General features: G+C 45.6%; 1 protein-coding gene across 1 annotated transcript in view; it reads left to right on the top strand.

Moving 5' to 3' along the window:
- Positions 1 to 27,031, top strand: part of LOC125311943 (adhesion G protein-coupled receptor A3) — a 135,923-nt gene that overhangs the window by 91,190 nt on the left and 17,702 nt on the right. The window contains exons 12-15 of the mRNA XM_048270352.1: positions 1,598 to 1,817; positions 2,485 to 2,693; positions 22,361 to 22,488; positions 26,235 to 26,358. Coding sequence (XP_048126309.1) covers positions 1,598 to 1,817; positions 2,485 to 2,693; positions 22,361 to 22,488; positions 26,235 to 26,358 — 681 coding nt within the window. The remainder of the gene's footprint in view (positions 1 to 1,597; positions 1,818 to 2,484; positions 2,694 to 22,360; positions 22,489 to 26,234; positions 26,359 to 27,031) is intronic.

Genomic DNA, 27,031 nt, shown 5'->3' with positions numbered 1-27,031 from the left:
ATGGGCGATGATGATGGAAAGATTGGCTAAGGAGAGTTCAGGAGAAAAGACAGGTAACTCTTTGTCCATACAAGTTGTTTAGATTAAAAAAAACACAGTTTTAAATGTGAGGCTTTTGTTAAAACAACACCTTATCATTGTTTATTTCTCTCCATGATGCACATTTCCTTGTTTCCTTCCCTTTTCCCTGAGCCTTGGATGGAAATCGATGGTCTCTTACGTGAGTGTCAATGTGAAGATTGATAGCCGACAGAGCTTCTTTTGTTGATAAATAAATAAAATGGCAGTGCTGCTCTTCTAAGCTGTAGCCTACCTCTCAGAAACTGTGTCTGGGTTAAGCTCTGAGTGAGCCCTGGTCCGTTTGTAAAGCAGCCATTTCAGGTCACTCCAAGCCTGCTAATACAGCCAGTCTCTCCAGTGAGGGTGCCATAGCAACTGAGGAAACATCTGTGATTTCAGAGGCATTGTGGTCAGTGACCATGGCAGGATCAGCCTCGCAGAGCTATCATCAAATGTGTGTATAAAATGAAATAAAAAGAAGCTGTTGCAGTCCTGTCTGCATTAGACCAGTTCGGTACTGAATCATGTAGGTTGGTGTGAGCTCCCACATTTTATTAACTGTTTCTATTGTTTTAGGTTTTCTCAAACAGCAATGTGTCCCCTATAATCGATATGTGCACATGTAACAGCATTCAGTGAAAGCCATACTGAGACAGACAAGACAATAATTCCCCTACAGGCCTTTTTGTCTTTATTTTTATGAATGAAACATTTCACTAGTGCACTCCCACCAATCGTTCCTCTCCCTGACAGGTCTCCAGTCAAATGCTGATGGCAGCTCTTTCTGAGCGGCCACATTGCCTCCTAGTAGATGTATTGCGCCTAAATACAACCACTGTGACTGATTTGTAGCTTCTGCCATTGCATGGCTCCTTCAAGCCCTCATGTGATCCAGTCCCTCTTAAATTCAGATGATGAAGACCTCAGATTGATGCTGTGTTCATACTCATTTGTTCATATCTCTTTGTTTTCGTGCTTTCCATGTCAACTTTTTTAATAATGTTAATAATTCATGTCCATAAATCAGCAGGCCAAGTTTTCAATTATATGCATTAACATAATCTTTAAATGATTTGAATTCACAAATTATACACAACTGGCACACAAACGTTAGCCGTAGGCAACTGGCCTTGGTGGTTGCTGCTATATAAAAGGACTGTGCCGAATCCGTTTATTCCACGTAAAGCTCATATTTTAAGATGCTGTTCAGTGTGAGTTCAATAAAGCTGGAGCCAGGTCGGTTGTCTCTTTAAATCAACTCTACGGTGTTGATGTGCCCCGGAGCTGAGGTGGTTAGAACCATTCCCACCTCTACTGCAGAGAGCTTGACCAAATAGGCGCTCAAGACCGCTTCAACCCTAACGGCAGAAGCCTGTAGTCCCGTTAGTGCTCTTGCTCCGCGGACACTTGCAGCTTTCGAAACAGTGGACTATTTGCCAGCTTCAGTCCTTCTCTGGCGGAGTTATTTTTGTGGCGCATCATCATGGTGAATGACATTGTTTAACCTCGATTTTCCCTCTCTTTATTCCATCCGCAGAACACAGTGGCTGTCGCGTCAATCCATTTACCGCTGGCTGCTGCTGCTGCTGCCGCCCCTAGCACATCTGCGTTGCAATCTGTTGATAACTCCACTTGCAAGCTGCAGTTTATTGTCTTTCGCAATGGGAAACTCTTTCCTTGCACAGGGAATTCGTCGAACCTCGCCGATGATGGGAAACGTAGGAGTGTTGCAACACCAGTTGCTTTCACCAAATTAGGTAAGATGGGTATTGTCATCTCGGCCATTCCACCCTTGCAGTCTCTTACCGGCAATTACGAGACTGCTGAATGACTAATACTTGTAAAAAAGGGGCGGTGGTAGATTTGTTTTTTCTTTTTTTAAATCTCATTTTTTATTGTCTTGATGTGCATCCCTAACTGTTCCGTCTGATGCTTCCTACAATGAGTTAGCCTAAATGTCAACATAAATTGCATTTAAGGCAGGCACATTGTGTGAGGTAGGAAATACCTATCAAATCACTTAGCATCTGTATGCTGCGCACGTTTTCCGAATTTAATGCAAGTTCTGTCCGGAAAGGTATTTTGTTTTAAATCCTTACTTGAGAATTATTAAACGCATTGATATTTCCTTAGACTATATTTACACATTGGCATAAGCTTGTTTTGTTTACCATGAAAAAATTGTTTACCGTGATGCACGAATGTATAATAGGCAAAATAAGAAATTTATCACGTACACATACACGTGTGTGCTAGCGTGCGTGCATGTGTGCTTGTGTGTGTTATTAGCCCGGGCGTGCGTGCCAGCATGCGTGCGTCTTGTGAAGCACACGAGTAGCAGCATAGCCTACACAGCTACACACACAGCACTTAAGGACTTATTTCCACTTGGGTTACCTGATTCAATGTCTTGCTCCTCCGCAGATGGCTGCAGCTTGGGGAGCGCCGTGCAGCCCGTCACCATCGCTCTCAGGCACTTGGCTCTGGGTGTAGACCCTACCGCTGCTTACTGGGACTTTGACCTGCTCGATGGACACGGCGGCTGGAGAGCAGAGGGGTGCAACATAACGGGCTCGGTGGGCAACACGACTACCATTTACTGCACTCATCACAAGAACTTTGCAGTTCTAATGGTAAGTGCCACTTTAACCCCCACACACACACACACACACACACACACACACACACACTTGTCTCCATGTCCTTTTCACTTTGCCCAAAAAAAGTACTGCCCTGTCCTTCCTCCACAGTCCCACCTTCCCCGCATGGCTGTTTGGTTTTGAGTGTTTCAGATGCCCCCTGTCTCCACCGCGAGTCACGTGTTTCGTCAGAAACCTCGGGTCTGTCCGGAGATGCTGCTTCTAAATTTTAATCCCTTAAACGGTTCCCTCGTTTCTATCATCTGGCGGAAGAAACAGGAGGAAAACATGGCGAAAAGTGCGAAGTCTGGATATCTTAAAGAAGTTATGTGTTTTGGGGAGTATGAAGAAGTTCTTGGCTACTCGTTTTGGCTTTTATGTTGTCTGGCAATACGGCAGTGGGAATGGAAAGGATCTTCCAAAGCTCTCCAACGACTCGTCAGTACGCGCCTGCGAGCGCAAGTGGCGCACTAATTGGCTGCAACCTCTGCCGCCTAGACGGACTACCGCTGCTCAGAGGAATCGCAGCATCATATACATGTATCTATCATTTTCAACTAGGACATTTTTTGGTCATAGCCTACGTTTCGGGACGCCTTCTACTGCCGACGCTCAGAAACGATTTGATTTCATGTGGATATTACCCTTAGCGCAATGGCATCTCGTCGCTCAGTCGCTCCGTAGTGCTCCCATGCGCGTCGCCCGCGTTCGGACGCGCAGAAATCCTCCGGATGTTTACCGAAGAGTGGGACTCGCTAGACTGGGAGGTCAGTTTCTTAGCTATGCATGATTGCGAGCTGTCGTGCATTTTGACTTTTGTTGGATTCATGTGGTGTAGCAGTGGCTTTGTTCAGTTTAATGTGTGTGTGTGTGTTTTTTTTTGTAATATTAGAATGACAAAAGTCGCGTCGCCGAATTGTAAATGCTTAACACGAAATTTGAAAGCGACAGTGGTGTTAGAAAGTCAAACAGCGTTTGGAATGTGTGTATGTGTGTGTAGAATGCCGGTCTTGAGGGTATAGCCTATGTCAGATTGTCACTGTACGGAGCCGAAGCAATGTAACGTTATATATTTAACATCGAGCTTCCGCAAGCCCATCTCCGTTCGCTGGAGCTCGGTGTTACGCACATACATGCTTTGCAACGACGATCTGCCGTCTCGTTTAGACGGTGCTATATGATCCCAAGACCAAAGTGAGATCAGAAAGCAATTCTGTAAATGGAAGTGACAGCAGATTAATGGTTTGAACTTGAGGCGCGTTAAAGAAGGGGAGGGGAGCGTTGAAGTATCATTGGCAGAATTGGCAGCGTAGTGCTTTTCATTGTGTGTGTGTGTGTGTGTGTGTGTGCGTGTGCGTGCGTGCGCGCGAGTGTATGTGTGCCTGTGTGTAGGGATTGTGCGTTTGCTAATGCAGTCACCACACCCGCAGTTCTCTCTCAGTCACCCTCTCTCTCTCTCTCCCCCCCTTCCCCTCTCTCTCTTTCTCTCTCTCTGTCTCTCATTCCCTTACTCCCCCCTCTCTCCCTCCCTCTGCAGTGCCCAAAGACATGGACATCGCATAATTTGTGATGCTGTCCTTATCAATTCTGTGAATTGTTGTCCGGGCTTACTGAACCTGTTGCATGATCTATTTTCTGACACAAAACTATTCAGGCTTTTAAGAGCTACAACTTCACAAACCTGGAACCTCTCCTGAAAACTGGTGTCATTTGCTTTCTTTGCATCAGAATCAACCTGTATTCACATTTATCCACACATATAATACTTTTCTCCCAAGAACACAGTCAGGTCACACAGAAATTAATCAGGAAAGTTGTATAAAGGAGAGTGTAACCTGGACATCATGAGATCCTCTTGAACTTAGCGCTAGCTTTGATTGAAGCTACAGAGTCTTTTTTTTTTTGCTTTGTGTTCCAAAAATAGTCATTAGTCCTAATGATGAGCCTTGTTGTTCAAATACCTTTCCAGCTTTTCCTTTGAAATAATACAAATAAAACATATCATATGGAGTAGACAGTGACTGAAAAAAGGAATTCACATTTTCTGAAAGGCGCGTCTGCTCTCATCATATGCTTTTATTAGCATACAGTAAGAAGCCTTGATTAGACTACAAATGGTGTGTTTGTCCCTTGAGATCAATTTCCATATTTGAACAAATGCATTGGAAATTTTAATGAGCTTCCATTTTTTCCCCCGTTACATGGCCTCATCAAATGTTAGATAAGTCCGGTTTGAGATATGTTCTGTGTGGCAGGCTATGGTGTCTGTGCTCTCCCCACCCTGCTGATGGCTGTGACAACCTGATTCCCCCAATTATATTCAGCTATGACCTTCCCCCTGACAAAGTCCCCAGAGTGGAGTATGATCATCCCTGACATGGCTGGTGGAAATGTGCCTATTGATTGGGTCTATAACCCCCATGTGTTAGCTGATTCACCCAGATGCTGTGACAGAGAGGGCTGGATGGAGTGTGTGTTGCTGGTAGGGTACGTGCATGCAGCGGGGTCTCTCTCATGGGTGATGCGGCCATTATTGCTCGGCTGAAGATGATGCTCTCAGTTTGGTGCCGGCTTTCTAAAGCTGAGGAATCAGAGTCATGTTTTTCTCTGCTGCTTGTTCATTCCTTTACTTTCTACATTTCTCCTTTTATTGAATGCCTTATTTTGTTATTTATTTTTTTATTATTTTTTTCTTCTCACTTATCCACCTCAGGATGCATTCAACAGATTACTGATCACATCTAACACACTCACACACATATGTATTATCTCTCTCTCTCTCTCTCTCTCTCTCTCTCTCTCTCTCTCTCTCTCTCTCCTTACCGAGTTCCTCAGAGGTGTCTAGCAAGCCCCTCAACTCCACGCTTCATTTGTTTATTCATCACATCAGCAGCAAACATGTCTTCACTCCAACCCCAATCTCCTGCTAAAGCCATTGGCTAGATCAGTCTCCAAGACATCATTTCCTCTGGGACCTCCAAGGTGCTGCATAGTCAATACCACTAGCATCATGTCGATTGCTGGAGTTGATAGTTGGTTCGCTATTTTTCAGGACCATGGACAGTGGTATCGTCTCGTCAGCACTACCGGCTGTGCTGGTAGCCTTTCCCCACGCCACAGGCAGCCTCTTTCCCCAGTGCTGAGAACAGCAACATGTGCCAACTCTTTGAGAATCAAACACAGCAGCAGCACAGCCCCATGCAAACCTCTTGGCAAAATGGACCAGTCCTTCTGCTACGACTCCTACCTTTTTTTAATTAAATGGACTACTTCCACCATGGTCGCCGCCTTTTTTTTTTACTGCTTCCTCAGTGTTACAAGACAATGCTGGAGGGTTTTTTCAGCACCATGGCTAGTGGCGGAAGGTTTTGTATTCTCTGCTTCAGCACCACGGACAGCGCAGGCAGCTCTCTGCTCCATGCTGCCTCGCTCGCTCTCTCTCTCTCTGCCTTCCCCTGTGGTTCGCCGCCTGCTCAGGCGGAGATTGGGGTGACTCACACGCAGCTCCAGCACACTGCAGAGGGTCCGCTGCTCCTCTTCATCACTCTAACAAGGCCATTCCCTGACTTGCCCATGACATATGCTTATTTACCTCATGGTCTGTTTATTCAGTGTGTCTGTGAGTGTGTGTGAGTGTGTGAGAGAGAGAGTGAGAGGAGAGAGAGACACAGATGGAGAAAGAGAGAGGGAGGGAGAGTAAGAGTAAGCATTGAATAGTTTTGGTTCAACGTTATCATCAGTTCACATAGATGCAGTGTGACTGATAAAATGTTATGATTAGAGCGGCTGATTCATAGCTGCCTGACTAGCATACCCCTCGGAGAAGAAAAATGGCTTCGTTACATAAAGGAACCATCTAGATAAAACGCTGCATCTCTGCAAGTCATCTGTAATGATTTGTTCAGAGTATCACCCATGACAGTTAAACCAGCAGTAGCCCTTGTGATTTGGTGATCTTTATAGCCAATCACATCCGAAATGATAACGTTCATGTAAGAAAAGCAATGCTACAGCCACTGTTAGCTGCTGCATAGAGAGACACAGAAAGGTGGATTACAATATGATTTTAGGACCAAACTACTCTAAATGGGTGATATTACGGTGAATGGTAGCCAGTGTATTATTCTCAGCGTGGGGGCTCTGTTGGTGGTGTATGCGTCTGTGGTCACCGTAGGCTGGGAATTTGGCAGGCGGCTGTTGACACAAAAGCATTAAGTCTCACAGTGTGGGCAGAGTCCCTGTTGGCAGCCGTCTGTGGGCATGTTTGTGTTGATGTCTGGCTGTGTGGCAGGGCTGGAAAGAAAGGTGACGGCGAGAGAGAGAGAGAGAGAGAGAGAGAGAGAGAGAGAGAAGAGGAAGTGAGTGAGTGAGTGTGCTAATGACTCATGAATCACTTGCCATTAGTTACCTCTGAACCACTCCCCTCCCTCTCTCTCCTTCTCTGTGTCTCTCACTCTCTTGTCTCTGTGTCCGTCTATGGTTCTCTGTGTGCATCCCCCTCTGTGTCTCTGTGCGTCCCCCTCTATGTCTCTCTGTGTGTGTCCCCCTCTGTGTCTGTGTGTGTGTGTCCCCCTCTGTGTCTCTGTGTGTCCCCCTCAATGTCCCTCTGGATCTGTGGTTCTGTGGTGCTCTGGCAGAAAGAGGTGACTTTCAGAATCAGATGTATTATCCTTATCTCGTGGTAAAGAAATCCAATCTATGATAGATGTGTGTGTGTGTGTGTGTGTGTATAAGTATAAGTATAAGTATACTCTTTTGATCCTGTGAGGGAAATTTGGTCTCTGCATTTATCCCAATCCGTGAATTAGTGAAACACACTCAGCACACAGTGAGGTGAAGCACACACTAATCCCGGCGCAGTGAGCTGCCTGCAACAACAGTGGCGCTCGGGGATCAGTGAGGGGTTAGGTGCCTCGCTCAAGGACCTATGAATAAAAATAAATGTATTTCAAGTAGACCTATAATAAAATAGCCTATTATTGTTTCAATATGCCTCAAATATTAGGTAGGTTATATCAGTGTTTCTCAAAGTGTGGTCTGGGGACCACTGGTGGTCCGCAAGCTATCCCAAGTGGTCTGCGAGCAGACATGGTAAAATATAATATAGATGAGTTTTTTGCGATATGTAAATCCAAACAGTTCTGCAACACTGTCTATGTAAGATATGCCAGTTTAAATCATATAAATCCTCTGACACAATAAGCAAAGTGCAAAGACAATAAGTAAGCTGGTTCAGTGAGTAGGCCTATTGTGTGTAGGCTAATATACTGTTGAAGTAGCCTATAGGTCTAATCTTTTTTTTTTTTAGCTAGGTGGTCCATGGGTTTCTTTTTTATTGGTTAAGTAGTCCTTCTGAAAAAGTTTGAGAAACACTGGGCTATCAAATCATGAAAATATATTCAAACAGTTCAAGTGACACCTGTCCTGACCTGTCACATCTCCAGGGACTCAATCATGTTGAATCAAACGCTGCCGCCGACGTCACTGCCAAACTTTTGACAAGCGTGACAGCACAATGGGTTTTAGGAGGATTTAGGACCGTCAATGCTATATCATTATACATAAGCCTAACATATGAAGTAAGCTACTTTTCTATGTTGGTTGCTGGCAGTTAGCTAGGCCTTACTGTTGTTTCTACTAGGCTGTAACGTGTGGAACAGGGACGTGTTTAAAAGGGAGGGAGAAGGCTTACTTTAGGTTACATGGGCAACATTTTCGCTAGCATATCAAGATTAAACTTAAACAAGAAAATGTTTCACTTTGCCATTTCACACATTTTAACCTAATATGGCGTTCACTAAAAAGCATAATAGATTCAAAGCCAACTCTTAACATGCCTCAAATTTGACATTAGGTTTCTAACACGACTAACTTCTGACGGATGAAAATCAACGTAGTGGTGGTTATTGCGCACTTGCAGACTGCTTTTCATTTCTCCTTTGAGTTGTCAGATACATCATCTGTGTAGCCAAACATTATGTTTTGATATAAATGTAGAGCCTTCCATATTTGCAAGTTAGCCTACCTCAGTCTGTCTCATTTGATCTGGCACTTGCTGTTGGTCTGTCGCGTCGCGTCACTTGGTACAATGACAGGTTCGCTCGCGTGACGCATGCAACAGCACCTAAGCAGATTTTCTAAAATCGTAAAGTGAACTCCTTAATATCTATGAAAAAATAAAAAGTCAAGTCATTCCAAGTCATTTGTCTCAAGTCTAAGTCAAGTCTCAAGTCATGAATAGCAAGTCAAAGTCAAGTCAAGTCTTTTATACATGTTGATCAAGCAAGTCTCAAGTCCTAAAAAATGTGACTCGAGTCTGACTCGAGTCAAGTCATGTGACTCGAGTCCCCCATGTCTGGTTGTGTGTGTGTGTGTGTGTGTGTGTGTGTGTGTGTGTGTGTGTGTGTGTGTGTGCGTGCGTGTGTGTGTGTAAAGAGAGCAAAATATAGCGTTTATGTACATTGGGGATGTGGGCGGATGTGAACCATGTCTCCCCTCATGCGGCTCTTTGGCACAAGGTCACATCTGAAATCTGTAAAATCTCTGGCTGCTGTCCAAAAGCTCCAACCAGAGACCTGCTTACTGTTGGGAAAGTCAGTAGGCTGGAAGTCTTGCCATCCCTCTCTCCCTTCCTCCCTCTACTTCCTCCCTCTCTCCCTTCCTCCCTCCACTTCCTCCCAACTTTTTTCTGTTCTCAACAGATTGCAGTTTGCCAGTAATTTGGCATTTAATGCAGATTGTTTTCTGTCTTGAGTAATGAGCTCCAGCTCCATTGGCTGTCATTAGTTTGACCTGCGAGTCGCCGCGGCGCTCATTCCCATCTCCGCCGGCCCCCTGGACTCAGCAGATAGGCTGCATTAGGGTTTTTTCCCCTGACGCAACATATTGGATGTGATTTGCTTTGCCTTTCCCAACAAATTGCATTACTTTAACCTATTGTTATTCAAATGACTGATGCTTCGCTGTTAAGTATCTCCCATATTAGTATACTCTTGCGGAAGTGTGTGTGTGTGTGTGTGTGTGTGTGTGTGTGTGTGTGTGTGTGTGTGTGTGTGTGTGTGTGTGTGTGTGTGTTGTGTGTGTGCGTGTGTGTGTGTGTGTGTGTGTGTGTGTGTGTGTGTCTGGTATTTAATTTAGTGCAGCCAATTACTGTCAGTATCATACATCAAGAGAATACATTCATGCATTATAAAAATGTAAAATGTGTATAAAATACCTGCCAAATAATTCCCTAGTCACACAGCTTTTACCTTCCATTCCTGGCTCTTTGATCAGTGAATATGACAATGTTGTTTCATTGTTGCTGTCATATTTACCAGTAGTTTAGGGTCACTGTATGTTTCTGCTGACTAGATGTTTACAGAAGTATTCTTTAGCTGTATCATGAAGCCTGTTACTGTGCAGAGATGATGCTGAATCCTTAGTCACTTTAGTCCCCCTGATATAACAGCAGGTTACAGACTATGTCTAGACACAAGAGGCATTAATGTCTTTATTAATATACTGTGTCAGTGTATTTCTAATCTTTGCAAACATTTACTACTCAGTTACCAAAATATACATCAACGTTCTTAAAGCATCAAAACATGCAGTGCATTTCAATTAGGTCATTAACCAGACATAATGTATTCCAGAGCAACAGAGCATTGCTTTTACAAATCCTATTCAAGTCTATGAAGGGATGAACACTGGTGTTCACTGGAGCTTCTTATGGCAAATGGTTTGGTGTTACCATATGGTATACTCTAATGACTTATCACAGAGCCTGCTGCAATTGATGACTGTTGTTGGTAGGTCAATCACAGCTCATTTATAGATAGATAGATAGATAGATAGATAGATACTTTATTGATCCCCAGGGGAAATTCAAGGTCTCAGCAGCATACATACAAGACAAACACATTCTTTAACAGAAGAAGAGTAATTAAAGTATATAATATAAAAACACAACTAAGCAGTAAGGACAGTAGAAGATAAAGAATATGCTAAATATACTAAAATACAAATTATACTAACACAATATATAAAAATATACTAGAATACAAATAACAAAATTACAAATTATACTAACACTTAATCTAAATCAATTCTAAAAACAGTAACCACATAGTGGTGATTAATAAATCAGAGGCGCTTGCAAAAATGTATATCCATTGTGTCCCACTGGTTCTGTCGGTGCTCAGTAAATAAATGCACGCTGACCTCGGCTCTAGTCCACTTCCTTTTTCAGCCAAAAACATTGATCTGCAGGAATGCATGCTCAGCTGGCTGGCTCTGTGTGTGTGTGTTTGTGTGTGTGTGTGTGTGTGTGTGTGTGTGTGTGTGTGTGTGTGTGTGTGTGTGTGTGTGTGTGTAAGAAAACCCATTTCTGTGCATCTAATTTGTAGTCAGAACCCTTGCTTTCATCAGGTCAAATAGCATTTCATCCTTTTGACCCTGTGACCCTCTATTGCTTCCTCAAACACACACACACATAACTCACATACTAACCTACACACACAGACACACACACACATCCCATGCATTCCTTTGCACATCACTCTGTGCCATTCAGATTGCATGTCTCCGCTGCTGCTATCTCTCCTTCCCTCTCTTCATGTGCTATCCTTCCTTCCTCCACTGTGGCAGACACACACACACACACACACACACAGCCTTGTCATTAGTGACTGTTTATTTACGTAACTCTAACTCTTGGCTCTCCAGATAAGAACGGGGGGCAGGGGCCAGAAAATGAGATTTGTGTCACTCTGGGAAGACTAATAAGGCCAGGTGTGTGTGTGTGTGTGTGTGTGTGTGTGTGTGTGTGTGTGTGTGTGTGTGTGTGTGTGTGTGTGTGTGTGTGTGTGTGTGTGTGTGTGTGTGTGTGTGTGTGTGTGTGTGTGTGTCTGTGTGTGTGTGTGTGTGTGTGTGTGTGTGTGTGTGTGTGTGTGTGTCTGTGTGTGTGTGTGTGTGTGTGTGTGTGTGTGTGTGTGTGTGTGTGTGTGTCTGTGTGTGTGTGTGTGTGTGTATGCATGTTTGGTTGGGTGGATGGTGAGGGGTATGGGGTGTCATCCTGTTCACCAAGTCTATTAAGTGCTTTTTGAATGGCTTATCAGCCAGCCAAATCACAATATTTCATTTTCATAGTGGCATTTTTTTGTGCTGGGATCCCGGTTAGTTATATTACAGCAGTTCTTTTTCTTTCATTAGTTCATCCAATTCCGTTCAGCGGTGCCATTATCGGTCTTTTTTCTGAACGGTGACGGTCCTGCTGAGGCCGTTTCCTCTCGTTCTTTCAATTCGCTCGGTCATCGCCTCGCTCTGTGGACGTGTCTGCCAATGACTGATGTTGCCTCAGGGTCTGATTTTAGCTGCTATCAGTCTCGAGAATTGTACCTCTATGTAGGTGTGTGTGTGTGTGTGTGTGTGTGTGTGTGTGTGTGTGTGTGTGTGTGTGTGTGAGCCTCCCTTTCCCACGCCCACATTCTCTACATTGGCCCTTTCTCTTTGTCTCTCTTCCTGTCCCCACGTATCTCCTTTCCCACTCCTACATTTCCTCCTTATCTTAAACAATTTTGTGTGTGTGTGTGTGTAGGTTAGTATGTGAGTTATGTGTGTGTGTGTGTGTGTGTGCACGTGACTGTGAGTGTGTGTGTGTGTGACAGAGAGAGAGAGAGAGAGAGAGAGAGAGAGAGAGAGAAAAGAGAGAAAAAAAAGTGAGACTGATATGAGAACCTGCTATGGTGTTTGTGACCTGAGGGTCCACCTACACCACCGTCATAAAGCCCTCCCCCTCCTCTTCCTCCTCCTCCTCCTCCTCCTCATGCTCATCACTCCTGGTCTAGAGCCCTTGCCTCAGCACTGCTACACTCACTCTCAGTGAAGGCCGGGCTGGGCCACACCCCCTCCAGCCAGGGGCTGCCTCTATTCACTCCCCAGTGGGAGAGAGCAGTCAGGGCTAAGTTCAGGTGATGGGTGGTGGTGGTGATGGTGATGCTGACTGTGTGGCTGTAGGGTGTGGAAGTGGATGTGTGTTAGGGAGTTGGGGTTTCTCCTGGGCGGATGGAGGGTGAGGATGGGGAAAAGGAATCACCCACCCATGAGTACTGGAAAAGATAGAATCTGTGTGTGTGTGTGTGTGTGTGTGTGTGTGTGTGTGTGTGTGTGTGTGTGTGTGTGTTAGAGAGGGAGAATGAGAGAGATTGGGTATTTGTGTGTGCGTGACTCATGTTGTGCATTAGCATATCCTTGGAGATGAGCATTGGGACACATGTGTGTGTGTGTGTGTGTGTGTGTGTGTGTGTGTGTGCGGCATCTACACGACGACACTGTGGTTTAACTTCAAAGCTGCGCCCAATCCTCTTGCGCAACCCTATTGCTTGGGCTGAGCGATGCGCCACACTATCAAAGGGGAAAACTAATCTGGTCAGCAAACCACCTTCTCCACCCCAAACACCCCACACACACACACACACACACACACACATACACCCTCACACACCCATAGGCCCAGAGAGTGGATATCCAAAGCGCCAAGCGCCTAATGAGCGGCAGGCATGTAAATGGGAGGCAATGCGCTGGGATTGGGAGAGCCACTTAGGCCTTAAATGTCCCAGGTAGCGGAGCTGTCATCGGCGAAATGGGATTGGCCACGATCACGTCAGGCAGCATGTAATCATACTGGAGAAAGAATGGAAAAAGAAGAAGAGAGATTGCCTTCGCCCTGGTGTGTGTGTGTGTGGGGGTGTGTATTCTGTATGCAAAAGAGATATACATCTCTGAGTGTGTGTGTGTGTGTGTGTGTGTGTGTGTGTGTGTAAGTTTATTTGGTGATTCAGAAAGCTGATTGGCCTCCTGATTACTCTTGCTGATGACCAACTATGCATATGCAGTGTATATGCGCATATTTATACTAGGGTTGGGCGATGTCGCCTAAATTGGCATTTGACGACATTGTGATGGACGATGATATCGTGGGGTAGTGTGTGGTAAACACTAAATAATTAGCCTATAGCCTAGGTATGTCTGTACAGAAATACATTTATAATGTTCTACATACAAAAATAAGAGAGACATACTGACCAGGCTACCGAAGTTGTGTGGAAGATCTGCTCCAAGAAAATTGTTGTGAAAGACGAATAGACAATCAATCTGAACACTTGCGTGTGCACCAACCAGCAGAATATTACACATTGCCAGCCTTTGCTGGGCTCAGCAAAAAAACTACTTAGGACTACTATCGTGGTCACTCATTTAAAATCTTAGTACTATGCAGCATCCCACGTTATCAGGCTACCGTCTATGCTGATATGAGGGTGGCAGGAAGTGAAAGTAAAAAAAAACTCGATCATCGCCAGTCCAGGCTATTTATAGGAGGGCGAAGTAAAAACACTTTTACAAATAACGAATCCCGATTACCACTCCGCTGCTGTCTGGGACTTTTGCTGAATGCATGAAATACAAGCCTTACAGTAAAAGACGAATAGGCTACCTTCTGATCCTATAATTAACGAAAGAAATGGTTTATTTTAACACAGTGGAGAAGGACGCATTTGGCGCTCGCTGTAGCCTTGCAAAAATATTTGAGCGCTAAAATGTCCTAGTCGTAGCCTAACAATAATAAATCTATATTTTCTGCTAAAACATTAGGCTACCTATTATGTCCAATGTAGGCTATAGGCCAGCGAGACATGTAGGCTACAAAAAAGACAATTAGGCTACACATTCACGTCACAGTCAGGAATTATTTGAATAAGAGGGTAGACTAATAAGTCTTTTATTTTACAAGATGGTAGACTAATACGTGATAACTGTTTGGTTGACAGCCTTTAAAGTAGGCTCAATTTCATTTTCAGGTAAAGATCTTTTTATGTTTTAGCCTGTTACAGCAGGAATTAGTGACTGGCATGTGGGGGCGTGGCATCACGATGGTTGCTTTCCATCGTGATGCCTGTCAACTATCACGTCCATCGGCACAACCCTAATTTATACCCACTTGTTCAACAAACAAGCAACCATGCCACTCAGCAACGTCCCCTCAGCACGGTATGAGTGTTGGATGCCTCTTGTGTACAGTAGTCTCCGAGAGCCAGCGTGGCCTCTGCTTTTGCCCAAGCCGTGGACAGACTTCCTGGAGCTGGTGGGTTTGTGTTGGCCTTTAGCTGATCCACTCCTGCACTGCGCACACCAAAGACGTGTGTAAACTCTGTGGTTTCCCCACAGATCATAACCGACTCATCGAGGCTCTACGGTTACTGTTGTCCACACGAGGCCAGGGATCTGTGCTGTGGAGGCGACAGAAAGTGTTAGGTTTGTTTAGCCTTGCGCAAATATTATTTTGGAAATTCAGCCTGGACATTTGGTGGGGAGCTGCCATGTTGGGTTGGTGATTGTGTGTACTGTATGTTTGTGTGTGTGTGTGGAGGGTCTTATGTCCTTGTTCTTGTTTGTGTGTGTGTGTGTGTGGGAGAGAGAAAAAAAAGAGAGAGAGAGCGAGAGAAAGAGAGAGAAGCTCTGTTTCAGGCAAATTCTGTTCTCATTGTGTATGCCTGCACACATATTTGTTTGTGGGCATGTGCGCCAGTTAGTTTGATTTATGTCCAGTTAATTCCGTTCCCATGTTGTGCCCTTGTGAGGGTGTTTAAATGATTGGACTTGAGCTGCACTCCCAGAAACACTCTGCCTTCCCTGCATAATATGTCAAATGGAAACAGAATAGAATTCATTCTCTCTCTCTCTCTCTCTCTCTCTCTCTCTCTCTCTCTCTCTCTCTCTCTCTCTCTCTCTATCTCTCTCTCGTCTTTTTACAGCTACATTTCGCTCTCGTAATGCCCTTTACTTACACAGTCCATTTGACTAATGGCTTTTGAAGGACATGTTAATGTAGACGCCATGTAAAAGGACAAGGAAGTGTTGTCACTGAATTCAAATGCACTTCATCTGTTGAAGGTGCTCTGTAGTCACCTGTCTGTCTGCATACCACAGTTAGAATCCTTCATTTGTTAAATCCTCCTTGTCGAAGGAAACCATGTGAACAGTTTTTGGGGAAAAAACATTTTTTTATTTAACCTTGTAAATAGAACTTGTAAATGCAAATTGTATTCTCTTGTCATCTGTAGTGTAAGGAGTTTCATAATGTTGTGTATTTGCAGTAGTATCTGAGCAGAGTTTGAGGACTGGAGAATAGCCGAGATCTCAGTGAGAGCAGAGGGATGGGAAGGCACAGCTTCACGTTAACTGTGCCGGAACTGTAAATAGTGGAGGACTGTGGGATATGATGTTTGGGTCGTGGTGGAGTCCTTTATTAATCTACCCACCATTCAGAGACTTAGTAACATTTCAGTTCAGAATAATGAATAGCATTCACAATAGTGACAGAGAGAGGGAGAGACAGAGATATATAGATACATACATACATACATACATACATATATACTGTAGATACATAAATACATAGGTAGATAGATAAAGACCAGGCAAAGTACAAACTTTGCCTGTAACTGTTTCATGCATGAGCTAAAGCTATTGTGTGGCATGTGGATGCATTGAGCTGACCCACTGGTGTTTGTGCTTAGGATCTGGTATCATGGTATGAAATTGGCAAATAGATTTTGCCAAGTTATTAAATTAGCTTTCATCAGACTTTAGAATTTCCACTTTGCCTAAATCACTTCAATGAGGTCCCTGAGGCAATGTGATGAAATGTTTGGCCACTGCAGTCAAATGTAATTTAATTTGTTCGGGTGTTCCTTAATAGCACTGAGTGGACCCTTGCCTCCACTTTTGCCCGCATCCCATGGACTTAGCATCAGGGTTAGATATGAAGGGCATTGCAGTCATAGCTGCATTCTCTGTAGATCATGGAGGCAGTGCCTGTGGCTACTGCACATGGAGGGAAATGACACCACACAGCAGAAAAGACTTGGATGAGTCCAGCATACCAAAAAGCTGCGTATTTCCTTTAACGTTCCCACTGCAAGACAAAGTTCCATTACCGGATGCACTGAGTGGCTGTGTGGTTCATTGGGTCGCTCTTATTAATTCGTTTTATTATTTTATGGGCGACATTAGTGGCCGAACTGTAATGAATTTCAACACGAGTTTTGTCCCGTGGAAGAGCAAGTGGCGATAGGGTCAATCAAGTTTGGCTGAATGGAGGGTGGAGTGCAGTGCTCGTCAGTATAGCGGAGGCTTTGCCCTCATTAGATGCCTCGGGCACTGTGCACTGTGTGCTCTTTCCTTCTGACTGTGGTGTTTCGCAGCTCGCCCCATACACTGTCAAAGTTGCTGAATAGGCACTCTGCAGCCTTGTCTCAGAAACACAGTGGTTTAGCTATGCTGTGCTGTGTGAGGGGCTTTTGCTTTGTACGCTCACACACTGTTTAATGGCAAGTGTGTGTGTGTGTTTGAGAGTGTGAGAGTGTGTGAGTGTGTGTGTGTGTGTGTGTTTTGAGAGAGTGTGAGAGTGTGTGTGTGTGTGTGTGTGTGTGTGTGTGTGTGTGAAAATGCTGATGGCACTCTTTCAGGCGCCCCACAGTCAACCCCTTTTACTTTCCTCAGGTTCAGTAGGCATGGCCTCTTCTCCTTCAGCCCCCCAGCCTGCAGCCATCAGTCTTGGCTTGCCCTGCCACTGGGCGCCCTGGCCTCAAACAGCTCTCAGATCAGTTTTAGAATGGTTCATGTGTGATAGAAAACACCTATACACAGCAATTTACATTGCTTACGTCTAATGAAAATTGATGGCAATAGGACTAAATTTGTCAGAAAATTAAGCTGAGCTGATGTAAATGTGAAATTCTACTCTGTCCTAAGGCCTAAACCTTGACAGATTTATTTTCCCTCATGTGTTTGAGGAAAGTGTTTTCATTCCCTGCGTAATGCCACTTATCAGAGTCTAACGCTTCTACAAAGCCTTTAATTGGGGAATTGAGCGGGACAATCAGGCTGTAGCCGTGCTCTAGCAATCCCTCCCTGATCCCTCGGCCCCTTAGGTGAAGTGCGCCAGCACCATTAACAGCCTCTTTGTCCTACAACTGCAAGTCCTCAGATGTAAACGGACTAGGGTTTACCTGTGGCTGTCCAGCAATTAGACTGTAGGTGTTAAGTCATATAATGTTTGTGTGTGTATGTGTGTTTGTAGAGGTTTGTGTGTGTGTGTGTGTGTGTGTGTGTGTGTGTGTGTGTGTGTGTGTGTGTGTGTGTGTGCGTGCGTGCGCGCGTGCCTGCGCGCATGCATGCGTGCGTGTGAGAGAGAGAGAGAGAGAGAGAGAGAGAGAGAGAGAGAGAGAGAGAACACACACACATGTCTGTGTGTGTTTCATTTCTGGTTGTGGTTCAGTGGTGCTCTGCTCTGTTCAGTCCCATTATACATGGATCATGCATCATGTATTGTCCAAGAAATGCTTCAGGACATTACTAGTGCTTTAAAAGCGGCAGTGTATTTAATTGCTGTCAAAATATAATTTAAGATGGTTGGCAATTGTGGCTTTTACTAGACAAATGATGAAATGTCTTTTGGACCAACTGATGTGTGTGTACAGGCCATACCTACAGTATATTCATATATCACTATGAAATTGCAGTCATTCATTTCTGTAAAAGTTTCCCATATTTTGTCCAGAGAATATTTCTTTCTTTCTTTCTTTCTTTCTTTCTTTCTTTCTTTTTCTTTCTTTTCTTTCTATCCTATTTCTCTGTCTCTGTCTCTGTCTCCGTCACCTCTCTCTTTATTTGCTCTCGCCACAGACTATGTTTACACCACCGGTGATTTCATATGAGTACACTTTGGCGCTCTGCACCCTGCCAGACTGCGCCCCATGTCCCTGACCCCTCGCACACGAGGCCGCGGCTGTGCTTATGCAGGCTCTGGGAGCGCACTGGGCTTGGCTTGGGTTACTGTATGTCATTTCAACCAGCCTCCCCCTTTAAGACCGGTGCGGTCCAGCATTCGGAGAGTCGACAGCGTTCTGGATGACTCACTATATGGCGTGGGCCTCTCCGTTGGCTCGGTTAAACGAAGCCGAGGTCCTGCTCCTAAATCACCACATCAGTCCTCCGTGATTAAACACTAAAACAGTCCCAAAATAGAAGCCCCTCAAGTGTCTTTAAATATAAATGAATAAAAATAAATAAATCAAAGGCCACCCCCCCAGCCCCCCATCCCAAAATTACACTACGCTGTGTCTTCAGGGGCATGTTAATACAGTCCAAATGAGGCTCATCAGTTTGATATGTGCTTCATTTGGTCATTTTATTACCTCTCTTTGCATGGAATGTGTGGGTGTGTGTGTGGGGGGGTGTAGCCGTATGTTTGTGTTCATGCATGAGAGCATGTATGCATGAGTCTCTCTAGTGTGTGTGTGTATGTGTGTGTGCGTGTGTGTGTGTGTGTGCGTGTGTGTGTGTGTGCGTGTGAAGATATTTCAGGAAGAAAGAAGCCATTTCTAAACTTCTGACAGAGTGATCAGATCTCTCCCCATAGCTACTGTACCTGTATCTCTCCCCTGATTGCGGGTGGGGATGAAACGCGTCTAATATGACTGTGCATCCCAACTTCCTGTCTTCCTCCCATCTGCTCTCTTAAAAGCCAAAGAGGGGAAATCAAAAGAGTGAAGAATTGTTGCCTCTGATGCTCTTGCCACTGGAGTGCTTTCACTGATATTGCACACATTCTATCATACACTCTCCAACCAGCCCACTTCTCTGGCTCAGATTGCAGGGCTTCAGGCGTGGAGGGTAGGGGGGAGGGGGGGGAGGGGGGGTCTTTTTTGGATTTTGATTAGGAAGGGTTTGATGGATGTGCGCCTCGCTGGCGTGTGCGCTGCATAGATGTGCTTGATTTGTTCTCTGCCGTCCCGGTTCTCACAGCGCGCCGCCTCTCTGCGATGATAAAGCCTGTGAGCGTGCGTGCACAGAGCCAGGGGATTTTCATCTCTCTTGGCCCGTGTGTGTGTGTGTGTAAAAGTTTGTGTATGTGGAAGTTCCTGTTAAGCAAATTTTTGTGTTTTGTGTGTGTGTGTGTGTGTGTGTGTGTGTGTGTGTGTGTATGCATACATGTGTGTGAAACACATGATGCTTATCCATGTGTTTGTCCATCAGCCTGCTCATGACATTCAGTGAATCATATTATCATGTGAAAGGCATCTTGTGAGCATACATATTTACCAGTCTGAATCATCATCATCTCACCCCTCATCCTGTAGTGAAATGGTGGACGGGGTCTTCATTCACACCATAGCCTCCTCTACCACCATCTCCTCCACGTAGCCATTAGCATGGGATCCACATTAGCCAGTATTAGCCACAGTAATCTGGGCCCTGGGTGGTGACTCACCCACTGGCTGGGTCCATGGCGGTGAAGAAGAAGAGGCGCTGGGATTGCATTGGTCCGACAGCAGTGTCTGGGAGCTTTTTGCGAAGGCTTTCTTTTTTTTTTTTTTCTGAAGTCAGTTAGCAGTTAGCTGCTGCCAGGCTAGAGCGTCCTCTGGGCTGGCAGCTCTGGGAGCCGTAATGAGGCCCGTGGCGGCAGATCTGCGGTGGAATGCGATGCTGATAATGATAATAATGCCAGCGGTAGCCCTTGCAGCCAGACTCAGAGACACAGCCTGAGCCTAAAGAGGAAGAGGGAGACAGACTATCTCCTCTCTCTCTCTCTCTCTCTCTCTCTCTCTCTCTCTCTCTCTCTCTCTCTCTCTCTCTCTCTCTCTTTCTCTCTGTATATGTGTGAGTATGTAATTTTTTTTTTATCATGTGCATGCTGCTGCATTTCTTGGGCCTATGTGCCAAAGGGTGCACACATGCGTGCTTTTGTGTGTGTGTGTGTGTGTGTGTGTGTGTGTGTGTGTGTGTGTGTGTGTGTGTGTGTGTGTGTGTGTGTGTGTGTGTGTGTGTACGCATCTATTCCTCCGATCGTTCATGTTCTGGCCCCTGAGCAAAGCGCAGGATTTGCAGCACCCCAGCGCCTGGCGGTCTCAGCACACAGCAAACAGCCCCTCACACACACACACACACACACACACACACACACACACACACACACACACACAAAAAACAACACAAACAAAACTGGCGGATATTCAAACAAATACCCAATATCCTGTATTTAGTGTCTGGAACATGATATGGTGTCTGGCTGTCACCCAGTGTGTCCCTTCCCCAGCGATGACAGAGGAGGTTTGGGGGCTTTGGAGTGCATACAGAGCAGAGGCTGGGTGCCAGACAGTGTTTGTAGAGTATTTTGGAGCATCAGTACAAGGGAGCATCACACACCACAAATCCGTGGAGCGAAACAGCCTGGATTTCATTTTAGCAAAATTTAAACAGTTCTGTGTTGTATGTGTACATTAAGACTGAGGGTGGAGAGGATTGAAGAAAGAATCAAAATTGTAGGGTAATGCATTTTCAGTTTGCCCAGGTCATGCTGCTGAAGTGAACTGTGGCCTTCTCTTCTGGTGCATTATAGACAAGCTCAGGTGCTCATACACAGGCACGCAGATTCACCCACATTCATGCACACGTTGATGATGAAACACTCTCTCGTCAAGGGTCTGACTAGTGGGAAGACCCTCAGCGGACTGGCAGACTCCCCTGGGTCTCATCCATATAATGAGGCTTAGGCTTTGCAGTGTGTGTGTGTGTGTCTATGAGTGTGTGTGTGTGTGTGTGTGTGTGTGTGTGTACACTCTCCAAAATCTCTGCGAGCTCTCTGAATTCTCTGAAATCTCTGGAGAGCAAAAGACCAAAATACACACACACACATTTTCTGTCTCCCTTTTCTGTCTCAAAATAATGTTTTAAATCCAAATATTGTACCTTCTTGGTTGATGCCTTGTCCTGAAGCGCAGAGCTGTATTTTTTCTTAGCATGCCAGTGCAAAATCCAGACTTTCTCGGAATAGACCTCCACATTCTCCTCCCATCTCCGCGTCTCACCTCCCTGTCCTTCACCTTCTTCCATCCTCCACCTCCTCCTCCACCTCCACCTCCTCCTTCACCTTCTTCCTGGGCCCCTGCATAGAGCCAGGTCTGGCCTCCAGTGCGCTGTGGTATTTGGGGCCACCAAGGACATAATTACAGCCAGAGGTTTCATGGTCAGCAGGCCGCACGTACGCCGCCTCCTCCTCCTCGCTCACCTCCGCCCCCCGTGTTTTGGACCACCACGGGCCACTCTCATTAGTCCACTGCAGATTGAGTCCAAACAGACAGACAGGCCAAACAGACGGAGACAGCCAGACAGAGAGAGAGAGAGAGAGAGAGAGAGGGATCAAAAGAAAGAGAGAGAGAGATGGGGGAATAGAAAGAGAGAGAGAGAGAGAGGTTTCAAAAGAGCAAGAGAGAGAGAGAGAATGAGACAGAGAATGGAGATACGCATTGGAAAGGAAGGGTATTTAGAAATGAAGGCTCAGCTCTGAATGCCCATGGTAGTCTCAGACGCTGCTGCCAGTGTTGGTGCCAAGTCTGCCCAGCCCTGAGAGGACAGAGAGTGCTGTGCATCCCTGAAAGGCCCTGGTTGCTAACAAACATATAGTGCCAACGCTGGTCTGAGGAGTTGGCACAGTCTTTCTGTATGTGTTATGTTACTCTACAGCACGTCTGGCCTCCCCTTCTTACATTCTCCCTTTCTCCCTTTTCTCCTTTATCTCTTCATTTCTTTCTCTCTCTCTCTCTCTCTCTCTCTCTCAGGATCTGAAGAAGGCGCTGTCCCTCCCTCTGTACCCGGGGGAGTTTCTGCATCCAGTCGTGTACGCCTGCACGGCAGTGATGTTGCTCTGCCTCTTCGCCTCCATCATCACCTACATAGTGCATCACAGGTGAGCGGCTGCTCCACACACACACACACACACACACACACACAGAGAGAGACACACACACACACACACACACACACACACACACACACACACACACACACACACACACACACACACACACACACACACACACACACACAAAAAGTATTGTGAAATTAAGGCAAAACACTGGGGAAAGGGACTAACTTGTGTCTTCTATCACTGTGATAATGATTATTATATTTTTGTTACACTGTAATGGGGTCATTACTCATAGCAGTGTTTTAGATTAATTAAAGACTGTGTAGAGGTACCGGTAGTTACCTTTCAAAATGCACTGCAGAGGGAAGTCAATGAGCCTGTTTATTTGGTTAGGAAATAGACATGAGTTTTCAGAACAGTTTTTCTTTCTCATTTGTCAGTTTTTCAGTGAAGTTTACGTTGGCGCAGTTGAAGCGTCATACAGCCCATCTGCTGTGTGTGTGTGTGTGTGTTTGTGTGTGTGTGTCTATACTTATGTGTGTGTCTGTCAAATGCATCTGATGAAAACATTCCTGGAACTCAACATTGAGAATACAATCTACGATAATAAAAATGACTTTGAGTTCAACCGGTAGGTATAAATAGCTCCAGCGATTGCATTGTGGAGTTGGACAAGCCCTGTGGGGGAAACAGAGAGGGAGGGAGGAGGGCTTGGAGAAAGTGAGACAGGCCCAGCAGGAATTTGGGAAGGCGGCTTCCGAAGAAAGGAGGGAAAAAGAAAAAAGAGAAACGGAAGAAAAGAAAAAAGAAGAATGTGGGCTGCCGGGTGGCAGCAGCATTTCCAGACTGAAATGAAAACCTGTAACCTATTCCAAGCCAAACACGCGTCCCAAAGTCCTACAGGGACGTAGAAGAATGCTTTCTTTCTTTAAACCGTAAATCTTAAACCCCTTTTGGCTTTCTTTCTGTCTTTTGTTTTGCTTCTGTTGAGGAGCAAATAAGGAGGAGGAAATAAATGTTTATATTCCGTACCTCATCAGCTCCTGCGTTTTGTTCTGTGCTTTTCTCTGGGTGGCTTTCGCGTGCCTTTGAGTGACTCATCCTGTGCTGTTGCGATTCATCTCTTTGCTGTCTGTGAACCGCTCTGTCTGTGACTGAGGCTTTGAGTCCACAGGCATGTGTGTGTGTGTGTGTGTGTGTGTGTGTGTGTGTGTGTGTGTGTGTGTGTGTGTGTGTGTGTGTGTGGGTGGGTGGGTGTGGGGGTTGTATGTAAAGTATGTTTACTTGCCCTGACCCCTTGCTGGTGAGCTGGCACAGCTGCTTGTTAGCACAAGGTAGACCTGAGAGTTGGCAGCTTGGGCTTGGTTTCATGCCACTTCATGCCCTCCTCCTCCTCCTCCTCCTATTTAACAGGCAAGGGTCAGTGTTTCATTCATCCCCCTCCTGAGAGCCTGTCTGTGGTGAGTCAGCCAGTTAGGAACTGTTTAGCAAAGAGCACAAGTAATCTGAGTCACCCTGTGTGTGTGTGTGTGTGTGTGTGTGTGTGTGTGTGTGTGTGTGTGTGTGTGTGTGTGTGTTAGTGTGTGTGTTAGTGTTAATGTTAGTGTTAGAGTTAGAGAGAGAAAGAGAGAGAGAGAGAGAGTGTGTGTGTGTGTGTGTGAGAGAGAGAGAGAGAGAATATTTGTGTGTGTGTGTGTTTGTGTGTTCCAGAAAGCCACTCCAGTCACATTTGTTTCTCTCTTAATAGATTTCAGTGATTCATGTTTTGTACAAAGAGGGCTACCTTTCCTTGCATCAGGGATAAATGCGTCCATTCTTCTCCCACAGCTTTCGGCCTGTGTCATATGCTCAGGACCGAAACGCTCCAATATCTCTCCATCCTTCTTTCCATCCTTCTCTCCCTCCCTCACTCCCTCCCTCTCCCTCCCTCCCTCTCTCCCTCTCTCCCTCCCTCCCTCCTCCTCCTCCCCTCCCTCCCTCTCTCCCTCCCTCCTCCCTCTCTCCACCTCCCTCTCTCCCTCCTCTCTCCCCTTCTCCTCTCCCTCTCCCTCCCCTCCCCTCCCTCCCTCCCTCCCCTCTCTCCTCCTTCTCCCCTCTCCTTCCTCTCCCTCCCTCACTCCCTCCCTCCCTCCCTCCCTCTCTCACTCCTTCTCCCTCCCCTCCCTCCCTCCTCCTCCCTCTCTCCCTCCCTCTCCCTCTCTCCCTCCCTCACTCCCTCTCTCCCTCCCTCTCTCCCTCTCTCCCTCTCCCTTCCCTCCTGATGACCAGGGACTTGATTGCAGTGGTAGGTCCCCTTGATAGCCGTGTGCAGCCTCCAAAAATAGCCCCCCTTTTGTTTTGCAATTCTAAGCATCCATCAACCTTTGTTGTCCTGAATGGGCAAAGACAACACCCCTCGTCCGTGGCATCGCTCAGAAATAGATCATGTAGATCATGCCTGCTTGCCATCATTATGGGTGGTATTCTGAAGCGCCACACAGTCATTTTTATACTGTTTTTTGCACTCCTAACGTCTGGATTGTTTTGTCTGATGGTTGTTAACACGTCTCGCCAAAAGAACACAAAATGCCAGCCCATGTGTCATTGGCATCCTGGGGAGTGGAGAGGGGTTTGCTCAGCAAGGGCACACACCGACACATACACACACACACACACACACATACACACACACACATACAGAGAGAGAGAGAGAGAGAGAGAGAGAGAACTGGCTTGGCCTGACTGTGGAGGGAGGCCAGGTTAATGCACTTGACCCAGTAAAGCAGCGATCCCCAAACGCTCCACTAGACCCCGCAGGACACTTGATTTATGGCCAGGGAGAAAGAAAGAGAGAGGGGAGGGTGAGAGAGATGGAGAGAGAGAGAGACAGAGAGAGACAGAGAGAGAGAGAGAGAGAGAGACTAGACTGTCTTACCAGCTAGCCCTTGGCTTATTCCTTTCTTTGGTCATGAGAGTGAGGAAGTGAGGAAGAAACACTCTTTTTTCTTTTTCTCCTCTCTCTCTCTCTCTCTCCATTATGCTCTCCACTGTTCCTCCTTTCATCTCTCTCCTCTCTCCTCTCCTCTTCTCCTGCCTATGTGTGCATAACCTTTTTCTTTAGAATGTGATATTGATTTGCTTCCCAAGGAAGGATATAAAGTGAGAATTCATCAAATAGACTACAGTTGTTAGTGGCTGATTCTCTGTTCTATTTTGTGTTGTGATTAAGTGGCTTCTGCCACTGCAGTGATTCGTCTTAAAATGTTTTTGAGTGTTTTTATATAACATCCCTTTTTGAAGACAAGGACAGAAAATTGCCCTGGCATTTTCCTTTCACAAAATTATTTTACATGACAAAAAATAAAAATAAACCTTCCCTTGCTTACATCCCCCTTACCTGAGTTTTTTAAGCTTGTTTTTAGCTCAGCTTATTAAACACAGAAACCATATTTTTTACTCTCAAGAATTCACTAAGCAATCTTCTCACGTGTCTTTGTAGAATTTGGAGTCTAGCTGAAATTGATTCTGGGTCCTTTTTTTTAAATTTTATTCACGCGTGGAATGTTGATGAACTAAAAGCATTATGGATCTGGGTCAAAAAGTACTCTCATTTTTTAATCTCTTCTTTTTATTTTTATATTTTTCAACTCATATGTGCTCTTCTGTGTAAAGTGTCTCAGGACGTTAGGCTTGACGTTTATGTGTTCTGTTGGTTTGTTTGTTATTTGTTGATATTAACTGCTTGTTTGTTTTTCCTCTGCTGTCTTTTGATGTGTTGTTGTTTTTCATGTTTGTTTCTCCTGCAGCGCCATCCGCATTAGCCGGAAAGGATGGCACATGCTCCTGAACTTCTGCTTCCACACGGCATTGACCTTCGCTGTGTTCGCCGGTGGCATCAACCGGATCAAGTACCCCATGATATGCCAGGCAGTGAGTGATCCCACTATTCAGCCTCTTATCTTTTTTTCTCATTTTGTTCCTTTTTTTGTCTTTTGAAGGTTTTTTTTTCTTACATCCTTTCTCTGCCCCCTTCTATGTCTCCCTCTCTCTCTGATCTTTGTAGATGGAACCCATTATTCATGCCTGGCCATGTGTAAGAAGGCATTAATGTATAGTTCCCTGACAACCAGGCAGGGGGTCTAATGCTTGTGTCGTTGTTTACTCTCCCTCAGAGGTTTTGAACGCACTATCTGGTCTCTGGGCTGTTTCACTCCCAGTCAGTCTCTGATTGTGAAAATAAACGCCATTCTGTTTGTCCCCCGGGGCTGCCGTAGATGCCCAGTGGGGGGGTTGTAGATGGAATTAGGGGCTCCTGTAACGACTGGGTGTGCAGCACCCATTGGAACACATGTTCTGGCCACCGTTTGCCTCAGGCCGCGCTTGCTGAGGGCTGGGTGGGAGGGTGGTGGTGGTGGCGGTGTGGTTAGGACCGAAGGGTGCCATGGTAACGGAGTTCTGATGAGACGCTCGGACAGGCTGCATTATATAACGGGCTGCCTCTCTGTCCTTTTCAACCCGCTTCTCCCCACCTTTCTCCACACATCTAATTTTTTCCCCCTACCACTCTCTTTGTTTGTCCTCCCCTTCTGCCTTTTCCTCTTCC

The sequence above is a fragment of the Alosa alosa genome, chromosome 18 (assembly GCF_017589495.1).
Source record: "Alosa alosa isolate M-15738 ecotype Scorff River chromosome 18, AALO_Geno_1.1, whole genome shotgun sequence".
In the NCBI taxonomy this organism is placed as follows: Eukaryota; Metazoa; Chordata; class Actinopteri; order Clupeiformes; family Clupeidae; genus Alosa; species Alosa alosa.
This window is presented reverse-complemented; position numbering and strand designations above follow the sequence as displayed.